The 15,756-nt window shown below is 55.9% G+C and overlaps 1 protein-coding gene across 1 annotated transcript; it reads right to left on the minus strand.

The window, feature by feature from the left end:
* Window positions 1–12,456: 12,456 nt before the first annotated feature.
* Window positions 12,457–14,116, minus strand: spmT (Sphingomyelinase; the record flags this gene model as incomplete). Its single annotated transcript, XM_037329954.1, has 2 exons — window positions 12,457–13,557; window positions 13,886–14,116. 2 exons carry the CDS (start codon window positions 14,114–14,116, stop codon window positions 12,457–12,459), a joined length of 1,332 nt encoding a protein of 443 aa, XP_037172163.1.
* Between the last annotated feature and the right edge of the window lie 1,640 nt (window positions 14,117–15,756).

The following is a 15,756-nucleotide window of genomic DNA, read 5'->3' on the forward strand; positions in this document are numbered from 1 at the left end:
GGCTGCTGCTGGTTGCTCTCGTGGAGAAGCATGGGCGACAACGATGTAAGTGAGTTGGGCGTGATGTCAAGTCGTTGGTGTCGAGGTTGTCTCGCCCTCGATTAGGTGCAGTGAAGGAAAGTCCAGTCGAGTCCAGACTTCTCTTCAGATACGAATTGATCCTCCTGCTGCGCCTCTTCTGCGGCCCTGAACGGATATCGGATAGGTCAATGGGTTGCGACTGCGTCGTTCGCAAAGCTCGGTTCGATCGATGCGCCTCTAGCGTGTTATCCTTCACTTCGAACAGAAATCGTAAGTCGTAAGCCCCAACGTCGAGTAGGTGGCAATGCGGTCGGGTCTCCTCTTGGGACTGTCAAGGTGTTGTGATGACAGTCAGTTGACGGCGGAAAGGGTGAACAGAGAAACAGGACGCTTGGCCTTTGTGGAGGTGGTTTTGATGGGAAGTGGCAGAGGATATGGAATGTAGGGAGGAGATGCGGGCATTGATGTGGAAGGGGAATAGGAACAACAGGAATGTCATAGCCCTGGGACGGACGTGTTGGAGGGATCCTTGCCCGTACTAATGGTGGATAGGTGCATACCAGGGACCAGGGCTTGACTCAAGGTTTCGGGAGCCCAAGAAGAGGCCCCCATGTGAGTGCCCAAAGCGAGGGACGATCACGTAGTAGGGAAGTGGAGGGGAGGAGACAAGCCAGGCCAGGCCAAGCGTCTGGGAACTTTGGGAGGGTGGTGTGTGTGTGCCAGTGTGTGTAATGGGCGTTGGGAGTGGGCGACGAGGGGGGTGTGGGAGTATGTTCCGTAAAATGATGCCCCGGTGGTCTGTAGCGTGCGTACCTTGCTGTTGCTCGTAGGTGGGCGGCGTTGGATTTGTTTTTTTCTTCCTTATTCTTGTTCGCTTTGGGGCGAGGATTTGTCGACGTTGAAGATCAACTAGGGCCGCCCAGTCGGCTTGGTTGGTTTAGCGTAGAGCTCTTGGGCCAGTTTGGTTTTGCGACGGAGGCGAGCTTGTTGTATCGTGCGTCAGTCTGGCGTCTCTTGTCTCCCGAGGGACGGGCACACGCAACCCCAGAGAACAAAGGAAGAGTGCGAGGAGCTACGCGTTGAGTTGGTGATGATGGATGGGACGGAGACGCGCGAGGGAAGCATTTGACCATCCATCCATCCTATGCAGCAAGAGTGGGATTCGCTCCAAAGGCGAGTGTGATTGCGCTCGTCTTTCCCTTTGCAGGGGGGGGGAAGAGAGAATGCGAAGAAGAATTACAGAAGGCGCGAGGAATGCGCTCTTGTGGTGTGCTGCTCGTGTCTTGTGCATATGCACATGCAGTGAAGGCCGAGCGAGTGCGACTCTGTGTGTGTGACAAGCAGCGACAGGTACGGCAGGAAGACAAGACAGACAGATGCCGGCCGCAGCCGCGGCGGCGCGGACGCAGGTGCAGGACCCGTCCCGTATCGTACCTTGCTCGCAGCTCGACTGTCCGCGCCGTATCTGTATCTTGTATCCGCCCTTCATCTGCATCCATCTGCACCTGAGGTGCCTACCTGTAGGCAGGCCTTGAAAGTCGGCAATGCAGAGGCGAGGCAAGGTGAGGTGCATACAATAGCTTGGTTTCTAACAATAATTGCGATGTGACTGACGGCTCGCATTGCTTGCGCTCGCCGCAAAGTACTGGGTGCCCGACAACGAGCTGGAGCGTGTTGGGAAAGAAGGGCGAGGTCTCAATTTTGATCATTAGTCATTTTTTTCCGATGGAGTTAGGCGGCCGACGCATCTGTGTGTGCGCTTGCCGGTTCATCTGCATCTTGGACGGCCTCGGACGGTGCTGTGACCGAACAAGTTTGGAGGCGCAACGCGAGCGCACTGATGCCACGATATGATGATGATGGGAGACGGCCGACAGGAGCGCCGTGCGCCGTTTCCTTTTCCTGAACAATGGGGAATGGCCAGGCCCATTGTGTGTATGAGAAGAGGAAAGCGCAAGTCGAGGCGAGGTCATCGAGGCCGTGGTTGTGTGCAACAACGCAGCAGCGGCGGCCAGGGCGAAGGAGGCATCTGTGTGTCCATGTAAGGAGAACGTGGAGGAGGGGCACGTTAGAGAAGCCATCGTATCCGTAAATCGGACGACAGACGCCCACCCCGAATCCTGCAAGGCGAAGCTGAAGTTGGTGCTGATGTGATGCCGATGCTGGTTTCCATCGGCTTCCGGTGCTTGCTTGCCTGCTTGCTTCCCATTGTTCGGCTTGCTCCGAACGTTGGTTGCGAGCTTCGTCGTGTTGGTCTTGGCTTGGGACTGGACTGGGCTGAGCTGGAGAAAGGCCGTGATCCCATATGGCAATCTCTCCTGCCGGCTTCCGATCATCAGATTGCAAGGCTCCGTCCGACGTTTGGCTGGCAAGATCGGTGCAAGAGCTCCCCTCTCCTTCTTTCTGGACTCTAGACTCCAGAGTCCGCAGTCTAGCGTCGATGGCCGCCTCCCTGCCTGCCAAAACATCAGCAGCAACCACCTCACTTCAACAAGCCTCCAGGAGCTCTTGGAGCAACAGCCACTCCAATCGCATCTCCAATTGCTGCGTCTCGGGCCAGGACCGATGCCGCTTCTCCCACCGACCGTGAGGTAGCTTTCCCTTCCCTTCCAGTCGGAGGGAGCTCCCCACCTCTTCCTCAAGCCACGTACCGCGCCTCGCTGTAAGGTACCTTATCCTTACTGCAAGTCGTCAGCCATCGTAAGCCATCAGCCGTGGTACGTACACCGGCTGCGTCAGTGGTCTGGGTTGCGACGGGACCTGCGAGTGCCCGAAAACCTCTTCTTCCCTGCGACTGCGACGGTCGAGGTCAATTGGGCTCTTTCCCCGACCAGCAACCCGCCCGTCCCCAGCGGCCAGTCCCTGGCGATTCCTCCCACCTTAACGGTGCCGTGGGTGCTCTCGCTCTGGCCCGTTCGTCACCCGCTTCCAGGCCAGCTTCGTTTCTTTTTCGTCTTCTTCTTCTTCTTCTTCTTCTTCTGCCCTCTCCCTCCAGGCCTGTCAGTTGGTCGTCCCCTCCCCCGGTAATGAACTCTCTCTCTTCTTTTTCCACTCCCCCTTCGCACCGCACGCCCCCCCTAAGGCGTGCAGCAAAGGGCGGCCACAATTGCAAAAACCAAACTGCGCCAGTGGACCTTTAGCGGATGCCCTGTAAGCCACTGTGATTTAACAAGGGGTCTCTTAGTGAGCAACGGAGTCCCTCCCGGACTCTAGTCCAGGGCCAGGGTGACCAATTGGTTGCCCCCTGGTTTGCGCCCACTTCATTACTTCGAAGTCCTCTCTTACCTCTTTCAGGGCCTCTCAGACTTCATCATCGCGAACACTGTATGCATGTGCCTGTGCGTTCTTTCGCTGCTGCTGGTCGGTGGCCTGAGGGATTTGACGGACTGCGCGCCGCGACAAGATAGCTGAAGGCTGCCATCAATCCATCGCCTCGGTCCCAATCGCTTCAACAGACTCACAGACGCTTGGCTGTGATGCTGATACTTGGGGCCCGGACAGAGTTTGTGGCTTTCCCCTCTCCTTTCCCTTTCCCTTGCTGCCTACAGGACAGGTTCCACGCTTGCGGTTTGCTAGGGAGAGCAAACACGACGGGCAACCAACATCCAGCTCGAGTAAGCTGAGATGTTTTGCAGACCAAGAGGCAAGTGGGCAACCGATATCCCAGAACCAGGGAAGCCAAACCCTGCGGCTTGCGACAACGCCCTGAACCCCCCTCTCCCCTCTCTCGACATCGAGGTCTGGCCTCGATCTCTCAGCCCTTGAGCCCTGTGCTCAGAGTCTATCGCCGTGCCCCAAACTGCTGGGTCCAACGAATCGAGTTCTGGTCCGTGTGGGCTGGTTCATATGGCGGTGGATGCTCCAGGCTCTCGGGAGCGACGCCGGGCGCAACGGCCGCATCAAGGTAAAATGCCGTCAATCAGCGCCCAGCTAATTGATTGCTGCTCCAGCGACATGATATGATGGCAGCACCTCAAACGGGCTCTTGTCATCTTGTTCCGCCTGGCTCCTCATCCGTAGAAGCCGTGACCCCGTATCACGAGCAACCGTGCCGTTTTCTGTTGGTAAAGAAGCCGGGAAGGCCGTCGATTGCTAATCGAGTAAAAGCTCAAAGCCGGCGGCCCCAAGACACTGACGGTGCGAGGCAAGTAGCTTCGCTTTCGTACCGCAGCAATGCGTAACGGTCTTCGGCGCTCTGCCTTCTAGAACCTGCTGGACCATAAACTCTGTGTCCATGGATGTTTGCACCACATTCATGTCTTCGGGTTTAGTAACCGGGCTATTTTTGCGCGCACTGCCAATGCCGGCGGGCAAGTAGGGCCCCAAACTGGGGCACTGTACCATGTATGCTTCTTCTGAGTCGCGGCATCAGGTCTTTGCGCCTTGCTTTCCGTAAGGCCTGGGACCTGTGTCATGATGCTGGTACCGGGCTTCGAAGCCGGGTGGGTATGCCATAACCTTCTATCCAGGCAATATTCAGAATTCCATGTCTTTCCCGGCCATGACCGGCCGGCGCCCGGGGCGAGGTGAGATCCAGTGCGCCGATGCACTTGCACCGTCGCGCCTCTGCCGTCTTACTCACCTGCCTGCGTGCCGCTTAATGTAGCGCTTGATGGGACAGTTCCAACAACACGATCCGGCTGCCAGACAAACCTTGGTGCCCTGACGAGTCGCGCTGGCATGCTGACTTTTCATTGAACACCCAGATTTGGAAACATCTTAGTCGTGCCGCCCGATTTGCCATGGCAACAATACGGCCAAAATTCATACCTGCTATAGCCAAACAGCATGAGCAGTAAAACGAAGCACGCAGACCGAGACTAGAACTCCCCAATACGTCCGGACACGACCGCGCACTAATGACCATTGTTCTTCCTCGTGTATGCTTCCTTTTAGTGTCTTGACGGTCGACAAAATTCGTAGACATGGTCTTGGACAGGTGCTTTGCCTGATGTGTCACAAGGAGTGCTCGCTTCTCAGTCGGAGCGCAGGGCGGCCCTGACGGCTACCCCAAGTCTAAGAGGCAGTGACGACAGCATTTGTGCGGCGCGCGGGCGGCTGTGGCACAGTGGGAGGTCAATGTGGCTGTCGTTTGGTGCCGCAGCACATGCCATCATCTGGGACTGATTCCGACGGAGCAGAGGTCCGAGAGACGGCGCCGACAATCTCGCTGGATAATGAGGTACATTCCGTTGTAATTGGACAAGATGCCAAAAGGTCCCGCATCACTTCCTGGTGCCGTTGTTTGGAGCGCGGCTCGGCAGCAATCGGCCGTCCATCGGGGAGGCAGGCAAACGCAGATGAATCCTTGTTTCTCTTGATCTGCTCCGTGGCCGTCATGCGGGGGAGGGGCGATTGGGATTCTCTGCTTGTCGATTTTCTGGACTAGAAGACGGTCCGTCAGCTATGGCCTGATCTGACACGGTGATCAGAGGCAGAGACATCAGCTGACCGTGCTCGCCAGGGCGAAGGCTGATAGAGACAGTCTTGGTGATGGTGTCTGGGACATTATGCCACCTGGATCAGAGCTGTCAGGCTAGCGGCAGGGACAAGGCGAAGCTTGGTTGGCGAGCAAAGCTCCGGCGGCAGCGATGGGCCTTGCAACGAGGACTGGTCTGCGTGCGCATCCTTTTCCCCATCTTCGTGCTGGAGCTTTCGAGGCCTGGAGTCTTGCGAGAATCGGAGCAGTCTGCCCGAAGCCTCCTGCGGCGTGTACGGTGTGATTTGGCGCATGATATGCGTGATGACAGAGTGATTCGCGGTGTGAAGAAGACGGATATGCATGTATCTGTCAGGGACACCGTCGATAGTGCCAAAGTATTATGCAGTGCCGTCACGGCGGTTGGACTTGGTCGGTACCTTACCGTACCGTTCCCCGGTTTGTATGCGATACGACGTCGGCAGGGTGTAAGTGTGGTTGAGGGCAACGCTCCACGGCGTAATCTTCCATCGGATGGCAGCGAATGGTTCAAGGAATTGCGATTATCGGTGCCTGCCGTTTCCTTGCTTTTTGCTCGACATGGCAGTTCATGCTGGGCGGTTGAGCGCTTCAATTTCCGAGATGCTGCCGTAGCTACCAAAGATGATCACCGCCGACGAAGAAGCAATGGAAGGCACTAGAGGCGGTGGAGGCGCATTGCGGTGGCAATGGTCTGGTGGACGGTGGTGATGTTGATGGACATTTGGAAAGTCCATGGTGGTCGTCAGGCTGCGAGGACTCATGCAAAGGTGACGAAGAAGCGCAGGTGACAAAATTATTATGGTCTTATCTTATCAAAGGCAGGTAGGTGCCTAATTCCGGCAGGTTTTCATCAGGAAGGTGCGACCTTCGCCGCTCCTGCTGTCCGTTCGTTGATGTTTTTTTTCTCAGGTGTCGACGTCTTGCACAATCAGTACAGCGGCCTTCAGCAGCCAATGCCCCCTAAAGTGTGCTGAATTGCTGGACACCTGCGACCAGCGAGTCTGTATTATGTAATCAGGCCCGATACACAACCCTCCCGACGTGATGCCTCACTTTTCGACCTCTGCACACGACCACCAACGACATGCACTTTCCCAATCCAGGTTCAGCTGCACCTTGTGGCGTCGGGCATCTTCACCGACATCCCCTGCGTCTGCAAACCCACCGCTCGTATCGAGGCAGCCCTGGAAAATGGAAATAACGTTGCCGTCGCCTCTCCGGTCTGCCAAGCAAGCAGCTTCTCCAACCTGGTCAACGGTGCCTGCGGCTCAGCCAGCCCTGTTCCAACGACAGACAATGCAACAGTCTCGTCACATACGAATACACCATCCACTTCTCGTCGCACTGCTCCAACACCGTCCCGTCGACCCGTCATCCCGTTGATCTCTCTCCGGTTCTTCGCCCCTCATGTCATGCCCCTTCTCAAAAAGGGAACCCCATCAAGGACCCTGGTCGTCTGAAGTTTGAGGTGTTCGCACACCACCAACACCATCCCGTCCTCCAGGCTTCGAGACGGGGCGAGGCAAGGCAGCGGCACGGCTGGAGCACAAAGCAAGAAGAGGAAAGATGGTCATGCAGGGGCTTGGCCGCTTCGTCAATCTCGCCGGCCGACCCGTCCTCCGTCGACCAACTTGCTCTTGTCGACCATGACGATCCGGTTCCCCGTGCTTGGCCTCGCCTTGCCACTTCCCCTGGGGCCTCGGTACGGCATCAATCCGTACGGATATGGCACTAGGAGATGACATCGATGTTTCCAGCAACATCCAAAGCAGCCAGCGCATTCGCTAGTTTGGATAACCTCCGGGTGCCGGTTTTCTAGTTCATCATGGACGACATTACGAATACAGAGCTTCTTTGCCACAGCACTTCACACATGTCGTTGTTCTCAACTTGCGCCTGCATAATGCAAGCAGCAGCTCCCAAAACTCATGTCGTGTTGCCATTCCTTCAGGGGACTGCACCTTTTGGGAATATACCAGACCGGAACTGAATATGCCCCTGTCCGCAAGTCGCATCCAACAGGCACGTGCATATTGCCAGCCAGCCCACCAACTTCAATCTTCGTGCCAAGGAACAGGCCTCACAATGGGTCTTCGTCCGGCTGGCCTCCGGATGGCCAGCCATGATCATGTCCCGACACGTTCACGAGGTGGGCTGGTGGATATGCCACGCTAAGGGATCTATTATCAATGTTCGCACGCACCACGCAGCAGTCTTCGGGTGACAACAAGCCACATACACATACGTGCGCACGCGGGCATAACGTGGCGACTCGAACTTTAGTCAGTGCACAACACCTTCCATTGCTTCATTGCACCTCGACTTGCAACTGCTGCAGCGCAAGTACGGTATTCTGCAGCACGTCGACGATATGTCTGGACTGAGTCGAGTCCATGCACGCCCCGGAAATCACCGTGACCGCGAGGGGTTTCGTCCCCAGTTTGACAGCGGTGGTCGGGGGTGTTCAATCCGTTCTCACCGGCGCCTCGGATCGCCCAACGGCAACCAGGGTCCAGTGGCCTGCCTCTTCCTCACGACTCCCTGGACCTCACGCAAATTCTGCCCTTGGCCGACCTGAGCGACCCGCACTGTGACCCGTACTTTCCAATGTTCAGCGCTCCCTCCCCATGCTACTGGGTTCGCGACAACATCTTCGGCGTCAGGTATGCGGTCTTCGGATTCGACATTCAGTCCGCAGGGCGGCTTGGCGATCAAGAGCAGGGACAGAACAGTGCAAATGGCGATTCGACTCCGAACCGCCCGTCGCTAGCTTGGCTGCCGAAAATGCTCGTCCATTCTCTCGCCGTTTGAGCCACTCTGCATTTCAAGCATGATCCTGATGACGTCCGTCGATACGGCTGGGAACGCTTTTGTTGCGAATAGTGTGTGTAGGAAACGCATGGGTCTAGTTGCAGCTATGGTGAAAGACGGCGTTACATCCCCCTCATGTCAAAGTCAGCTAAGACCTAGGAACGTTTGCCAACAGCACAGAAGCACTCGAACTCAAAAGTTTAGTTCACCTACGAAGCTACGAAGTGTTATTGAAACTGATAGTCCACGTCGCAGCGGAAATCTCCCCTGTCGTCCAATGTCGCCTTGGGAACGCAGGTGGAGAGGGACTTTTTGAACGCTCAATGTCGGCAGCGTCACAACTTTTACAAGGTATTGGACAAGAGTCCTGGCATCAGATCTGACCTCGTTCTAGCCTCCCTCCATCGCGGACATGGCAGGCCGAAGCAAAGTTCTCATCCACTCCTCTATCACTATCCATCGAGCTCGGGCACATCGATCCACTCAATACCTTTGTCCAGGCTCATTACTCATTCCTCCAGCACAACATCATGCATGGGGAATGGAGGTCCCCGTTTAACGGCAACCTCCGTTATCCGCGTATCCTCTCAGTACCAACAGAGCACGGGTTAGATGACTAGATTGGTCGAGAAGTCCCCCATCGCTGGGCAAGCATACCCAGGTACTGGTTACTAACGCCCCGTCTTCACCTGCAATGGAACAACATTAACACCAACAAGTACCTGCACGGGGAAGCAGTCCGGACCATGGGAGCTTCAACCCCGCTAGCTCGTAGCAGGGCCAGATGAAGGCTTAGCGTCAAAAATGGACACCGCGTCTGAGAATTGATGCCAACCGGATCACCGGTCCTCCAGTCTGGAGAACTTGCAAGTCGTAACTCAATTTGTCGAGAACATCTGTCTCGAATCACGGCATCCCACGGTTTTCACCTCGGCCTAGGGTTTGAGGAGTCGGCCGAAGACACAGAGTTCGCCCGAGTACAAACGTCTGAACCCCGGATCTGTTCCAGAGCACATGGCAGTTCCGACGAAATCCCAACACCTTTCTCAAACAGTTGCACTCTGTCTCACCTGAGGAATACCAAGTCGGCATCGCAGAGCATGAGTTTATCCACTCTAATCTGCCCTTGCTGACCCCTCGCACTTCAGATGCCTAGCCGAAGCAACGGACCCGGAGGTCGAGCCCGTCTCCGCGATATCTCGGGAAGCTGACCCACATGCCCAGATAGAGTTCCGTGATTGTGCGATCAGCGCCTCGACAATGCCTGGCCTGCTCTATCCATTACTCTGGTCTCAGTGTGATTGAAGAACGCTGATTGAGGGCGGGCCCAAAGGCGTTTTTGGTCAGATCTCATTGTCCCGCAGCAGTTCCGCCAGCTCTTTGCGAGATTATGAGCTTCTGTTATGTACGCCCCGTCATTCTGGAGGACGAGTGCACCCTGCATACGCCCTGCAATCTACTAACTCAAGCTTGAAGGACTTGGTTGCCTGTTGGTTCTCTCAACTGAGGCGAGCGTGCCGGGTTGCATGCACCCAGAAACCCGGAAAAGCGCATGTTCATTGGGTGATGGTCCTATCATCAACCCCAGCAAATGTGACAAACAAGTCCACAGGAAGCAATCATGAACTCCTGGGAGGCTTTCACCCCACCACAATATCACTGATCAGTGCAATTGTGGCGCCGGGGATCAGGAACAGGATCCGCTCTTCACCGGTGGCAGCCTTGGCTTTATCCTCCTGGCTGGCTTCGGCGCCTGGTTCTTGGGCGTGTTGCCGTCTTGACGCAGGTTTTGGTTGCAGGCCGGAGCCCGTCCGGCGTTCTGGCCGATCCGCGGCCTTCATCCTGGCTTCCGCTCATGGTTGCATACGCAGCTGCATAAGAGGGATCAACATAAACCCAGGCACTGCGGGATGTCGTTGGTTCGTTGACCACAATAACTCAGATATGCAATCATCTGAGAGAAGATCCAACAGGCACCCAGGTTTTCTCCTAGGAAGGCGCAGCATTCATGACGTCCTGATGGTGCCACTCCCAAACTAATAGAGTTGTGTCTTCACTCTTCGACTGCTGGGATAAGATCTCCACTCTGTGCAATTGACGAGACTTTGAGAAAACCAGCCCCCAGGCAAGCAAACTGCATGTTCGAGGTCCGTCGCGCATCTAGCGCACGACCACTCCTCAACGTGCTTCCCCGGGAGCGGTTGGACCCTGAGGCGAGCAAACAATCCCGACTTTCTCCACTCCACCATCCAATCTCGACCATTCACTTACTCATTTTCACGCCGTCTCATGTTAGTGGCTCTTCGCGTCGACCTCGACGAGATGACTGAACTCTTTTTTACTACTCGACAAACTTGGCCCTATGCCACCAGAATAGCTGAGGAAGACTTGTGCCAGGGCTTGTTTCCAATTCAGGGTACCGGCCAGAATGCCCCTGTTTCCTGCGCGCGCGCGCGCGTCATGGAGCGCATATTCAATCGATGAGGTAATCGGCATGCACAGCAGGTTGTTGTTCAATCTCCAAATTAAGCAGCCGCATTCTTCGGTGTGTGTCAATGGAGCTGTCAAGGCATAGCTGAGGGCTGGTGTCTCATCAACAATTTCCTGGGAATGCGCAATGACGTTTGTTTGACGGGAAAGGGCCGCAGACGAGGTATTATCAATCATGATTTTCAGTCTCGTGCACGCTCGGTGAGCACAGACTTGACACTTCAGGTGCTCTCTGAGGTCTCCACGAACCACAGCTATCATCTACTACGGCATATGTGCTGTGCCACAAGGATGAATGCGATTGACTTGGAGGTGTGTCAAGCAGGCCGCGTGAGGAGGTCGTCGAACTATCGGTTGACCAAGGTGCCAACCTGCAACAATCATCAGACTGCTAATTCTGACGCCCGCGAATGCCGCCGCTCCGAGGAAGCCAGGCTGCTTACGACAGCGCCGTGAGACCGAGGTGTGCCGCGATGCTGAAAAGAGACGGATGATTTCCCAGTCGGCGACCACTAGAGACGCCCAGATCTTCGAAGCATGGTGTCCAGCTTAATTCAGGATCAGACCTAGCAGTCTCGTCCGTGCAGCCATTCTCTTCGAATGCTGGGGGAGGAGAGCAATTACAGCTTATCCGCTAGGACATTCTTCAGGCCTAGCCTTCGAGCTGAGGAAAACAATTGGCCCGGAGACGACGCCGATTTGTGGCAGCTTACTGCCCTATCGACGCCGGCGAGGTTTGGCTCAGGGTTGGCTCAGGGTCCTGTAGCCATTCTCCGTGTGTGTGGCTTGTTCACATCAAGAGAGAAAGAGTTCGTGCTGTTTTTAGCCTGGCACGAACGGCTGTAACAGCGTTTCGGGGGGCGAAAATGCGGCCGTCGCATGGAATTGAGACATTCTTTCGAAGCTAGGAACTGGGGGGGATGAATATGCGATTGTTGGCCAAAAGGTGGGCGGCCAGAGCGCTTCTTAGCTCCGAAGCACCGAAGCAGGTCCCTGACGATCTGGCTCTCGTCCTGGGATCGTCAACCAAAGAGAAAGCTTCGGGATTCCTCATTGGGCGAGGAGATGGCCCGATGAACGAGTGATCTGCCTCGGGAGGTCGGCGAGCAAATGAGATTTTGTTCATGATACGGTGATTTCAATTGGTATCTTAATTTCGCTGCTAAGTACATGTCTCAGAGTTCGTCATTTCGCATCATTAATAGACTAGCTCAGAACTCTCATCCCCCTCAACGGTTTGCGCAAAACCGCTAAAGAATATTTACGAGAAAGGTAAGATCGACGAGAAGAGAACTTTTGGTTAAGGTCCTTCGAGACTAACTGGAGCCTCCTTTGAGAAGAGAAAAGGTCGTTTTCTGTCTTGGCGTTGCTTTTGGTTCAGGCACCAGACGAAAAAAAGAGGACCCTGATTCATGAATCATGCTGCTGCTGGGGTTACGGGTCCATTCCAGACTCGCACCCGAGCTCGCTCTCCGGCACACGGCGACCTTGGAGATATAATGCCGATCGTTAAAGGGAACTGCCATCGCCCCGGGTTGGCAGGAAACCGAAAATAAAACCAGCATGGATCTGCAGAGAAAGGATCACGCGCTGGCTGCATGAACGACGCTGCTCGGCACATGACAGCACCGCCCTGACACTGTGGCCGCCAGTACTTACTTGCCACACATCATCTACTGCGGCGCATAGACGAACGCCAGTCTGTCAATCTCGTCGCCGTCCCGTCCCAGGAAGCCGACAATCTGCCATCCAGAGGGGGCCGTGTGCGTCGCGCAGTCTGACGTGGACGCGCCGGCCTCCAGTGTCTTGCCGGCGCTGGTGGTGGCCTGGATGTAGAAGTTGCGCGTCTGGCCGTCCTTCTGGCCCCAGCACAGCTTCGCGGCGGTCCAGAACTCGGAGTCGCCCAGGGTCAGCGTGGCGGCGGTGCCGCCGGTGCCGCCGTGCGTGAAGACGGTGCCGTCGGCGAGCGTGAGGCCGACGGAGTCGAGGCGGTTGGCGCCGTGGAAGGTGAGCACGGAGGCCTTGGGCTTGGTCTTACCGGCGAGGGCGGTCAGGTCGGAGAACCAGTTGCCGTGGGGCCCGCCGGAGAAGTCGGACTGGCGAAGGGTGGAGGACAGGGACCAGGTGAAGTTGCCGGTGATGGGATTGTGGTCGGTCAGGATGCTGCCGTTGGACTGCAGGAACTTTGAGCTCTCGTAGGCGAAGTGGGTGGCCTTGACGTCGAGGACGGGGTTGCCGCGGTAGAAGATCTTGTCGACGGTCTCGCAGTAGTTTGTGGTGCTGGGGTTGGCGCAGAGGGTCTCCTCGGTGGGGACGACGCCGTTGCGCTCGAGCTGCAGCCAGACGTCCGTCATGCCGTTCTGCGAGGCGAAGACGCCGATGTTGTCCGAGGTGCGGGTGTAGCGCGAGTTGGTGTCGCCGAAGATGAGGACGGCGTTGCCGGAGGAGTTGGCGTCGATGTAGTCGGCGACCTGGTGCAGGTTGCTGTTGCGGGCCGTGAGGTCGTCGGCCTCGGTGCCGGCGTCGGTGTGCAGGTTGTAGATGTCTACGTAGACGCCCTCGGCGATGCGGGCGCGGATGAAGGTGAAGCCCTTGGGCGTCAGGCAGTCGGAGCCGGAGGCGTTGGAGCACGTGTTCCACTTGATGCGCTCGAAGTCGATCCAGTCAAAGTTGGCGAGGGTGTTGAGGCCGGAGCCGAAGGGGACGCCGCCCGAGGTCGCGGTGCGGTAGGCATGGTTGTCCGTCTCGTAGATGGCGGCGTGGTAGTTGAAGTCCTAAATTTGGGTGCATGATGCGTTAGGTTCGTGATGCTTATTTTTGTCTTTTTGGGCAGGTCTGCAAGGCGCAATCGTTTATTCTGAAACAGTGACATCGTGGGGTGGTGGGTTTGGTGTTGAGAGGCCTCTTGGGGAGAGTCATGTTTGGGGGGATGGTCCCTGATGCATTGATGCGATCGGAGCAACTGTTGGCTCATGCGCAAAAGCTTTTTCTTATTTCTCACGTGTCGCTTCTCAGGGATAAGGGGTTCATGAAGCGCGCGAATAGCATCCTCGCTTGGAGCTTGGGAAAGAAGGATTTTTGTGACTTTTGTTTTTTGCTTACCTCTTGGACGTTGATGAAGTCATAGCCGTACTTTGCAAAGTAGGATCCGATGGTCCTGGAGTTTGTCGTCTTGTCGCCGGGGACCTCGTTGTTCTGGAGGATCTCGGGGAGACCAGCGACGTTCATCGCGAGGACAGTGAAGTCGCCGGATGTCGCCTGAGCGGAGGCGACGCCTGACATGGAGGAGATGGCACCTCCGGCGAGGAGCATCTTGATGCTGGAGGACTTCATGGCTGCTAGTTTATCTGAACGAATGTGATGATGATGCTTCTGCGTGACGGGATACTCCGAAAAATTAGACGTCGGACGGGTGAGCAGATATAGCTTTCGGCCGATTTTCGAGCAGAGGAAGCAAAAGAGAAAACGGGGAATGGCACAGCGCGACGATAATAGACCAGTGGCGGAGCTGGGACCAAGTGTTGAATTTATTAAAGCTGAAGATCATTCGCATGGAGATGAACCGGTTTCTAGGCGAGGTGAACCCCGCAATATGGGATGGTTTTAGCTTCACTCGTTTACACTGAAGATGGGATCAATAATAGGCATGTTTTTTACTGCTCATGACAGGCCGAATGAATCGAGAAGGTGACAGTGACAGCACCACAACTACCACCGCTGCAGTGGGTTGGCATGGGCTCTACACGGCTCGTGATGGTCATTTTGGGATATTCTGCCCAGCTTCTCGCGAGCCCCCTCACCGACACATTGTAGGACTCAAATTGCGCCGCGGCAGTTGTGACCGCTTTTGGGGTTAGCATGGAGAGCGCCCCTGGTCTTATCGGGTTGGCGATGTGACGCTGTCAGCAGCGTGTTCAGGCACATGGCGGAGTTCGTTGGTCGATGGGTGATGGGACGAGGGACGAGCAGGGGGGCTTGAGGCCTTGAGAGCCTGAGAGGTGGGATTTATTTGGGCGCTATGTGACTGTTGTCGGGGTGGGAGCCGATGATGGAGCTTGATGGAGGGCTCGTGATGGATGGGATGACGAATTTTGGGTGGTAGTTCGTCCTGGGCGATGGTAGTCTTTGGGAGATTGGAGATCTCGGCGGGTGCTGCCGTTTGCCGAGGCCTTTAGGAAGCTGGTCACCAAGGCATGTTGAGGATGTGATTGGGCAGTAGTGAGAGTCTTTGGAGCTTTTCACTACACGTGGATGGGACACTCGTTCTAGAGTTCCATTACTCTAATCTTGTTTGCCTTTCTCGCCTTTACTCATTTGAATACCGAAGGGGTCTTTTATCGGTTCACGTGGATCCACGTGGAGACGTTGGATTATGAGATTCGTTCAAGCGGGCATATTCCATGTTAATGTGGACTTGCCCAATATTTCTTGCTTTTTGGTCGCCTTTTCTTCAGCGGTAACGGTTAGGAAAAGGACCCGCGCTGGGCAGAAATATATTGGATGTGACCCCCAAAATCGGCCGGTGCGCGGAAATCTGGCGAAAGGGAGCCGGCGACCGGACCACGATGCGGCCATGGAGCCTATCTGCAGACCCGAGCCCCTCGTGTCCCTCGGCCGAGTTTGCCGGATCAACGAAATGAGGATCCCCACTGCCCTTAAACGAATGAGGAGGGTGGCATTTTCAGGAACGGTCGCAAGTCATGTCTCGAGATATGTCCGAACGAACCTGAATGTTCATGTTGTATGAACTTGCGGAAAGGAGATGGGATGAATTGTCTCCGCTGCCGGATGACGGCGCCGCCTCGGATGAGTTTTGGATGAGGGTTGACGTGAACTACATACAACACCACGAACGCTCCGGCAAACAGCAATTTCTCGTTCGGAACCGCTGGCCGAAGGCGCGATTCAGCTTCGATTGTGCGGGCACCCGCTGACTATATCTGCGACAGGGCGCGAAGAATGTTGGCTTGGCG

Source organism: Colletotrichum aenigma (assembly GCF_013390185.1).
Source record: "Colletotrichum aenigma strain Cg56 chromosome Unknown KSG_Cg56_contig10, whole genome shotgun sequence".
Taxonomy (NCBI): domain Eukaryota; kingdom Fungi; phylum Ascomycota; class Sordariomycetes; order Glomerellales; family Glomerellaceae; genus Colletotrichum; species Colletotrichum aenigma.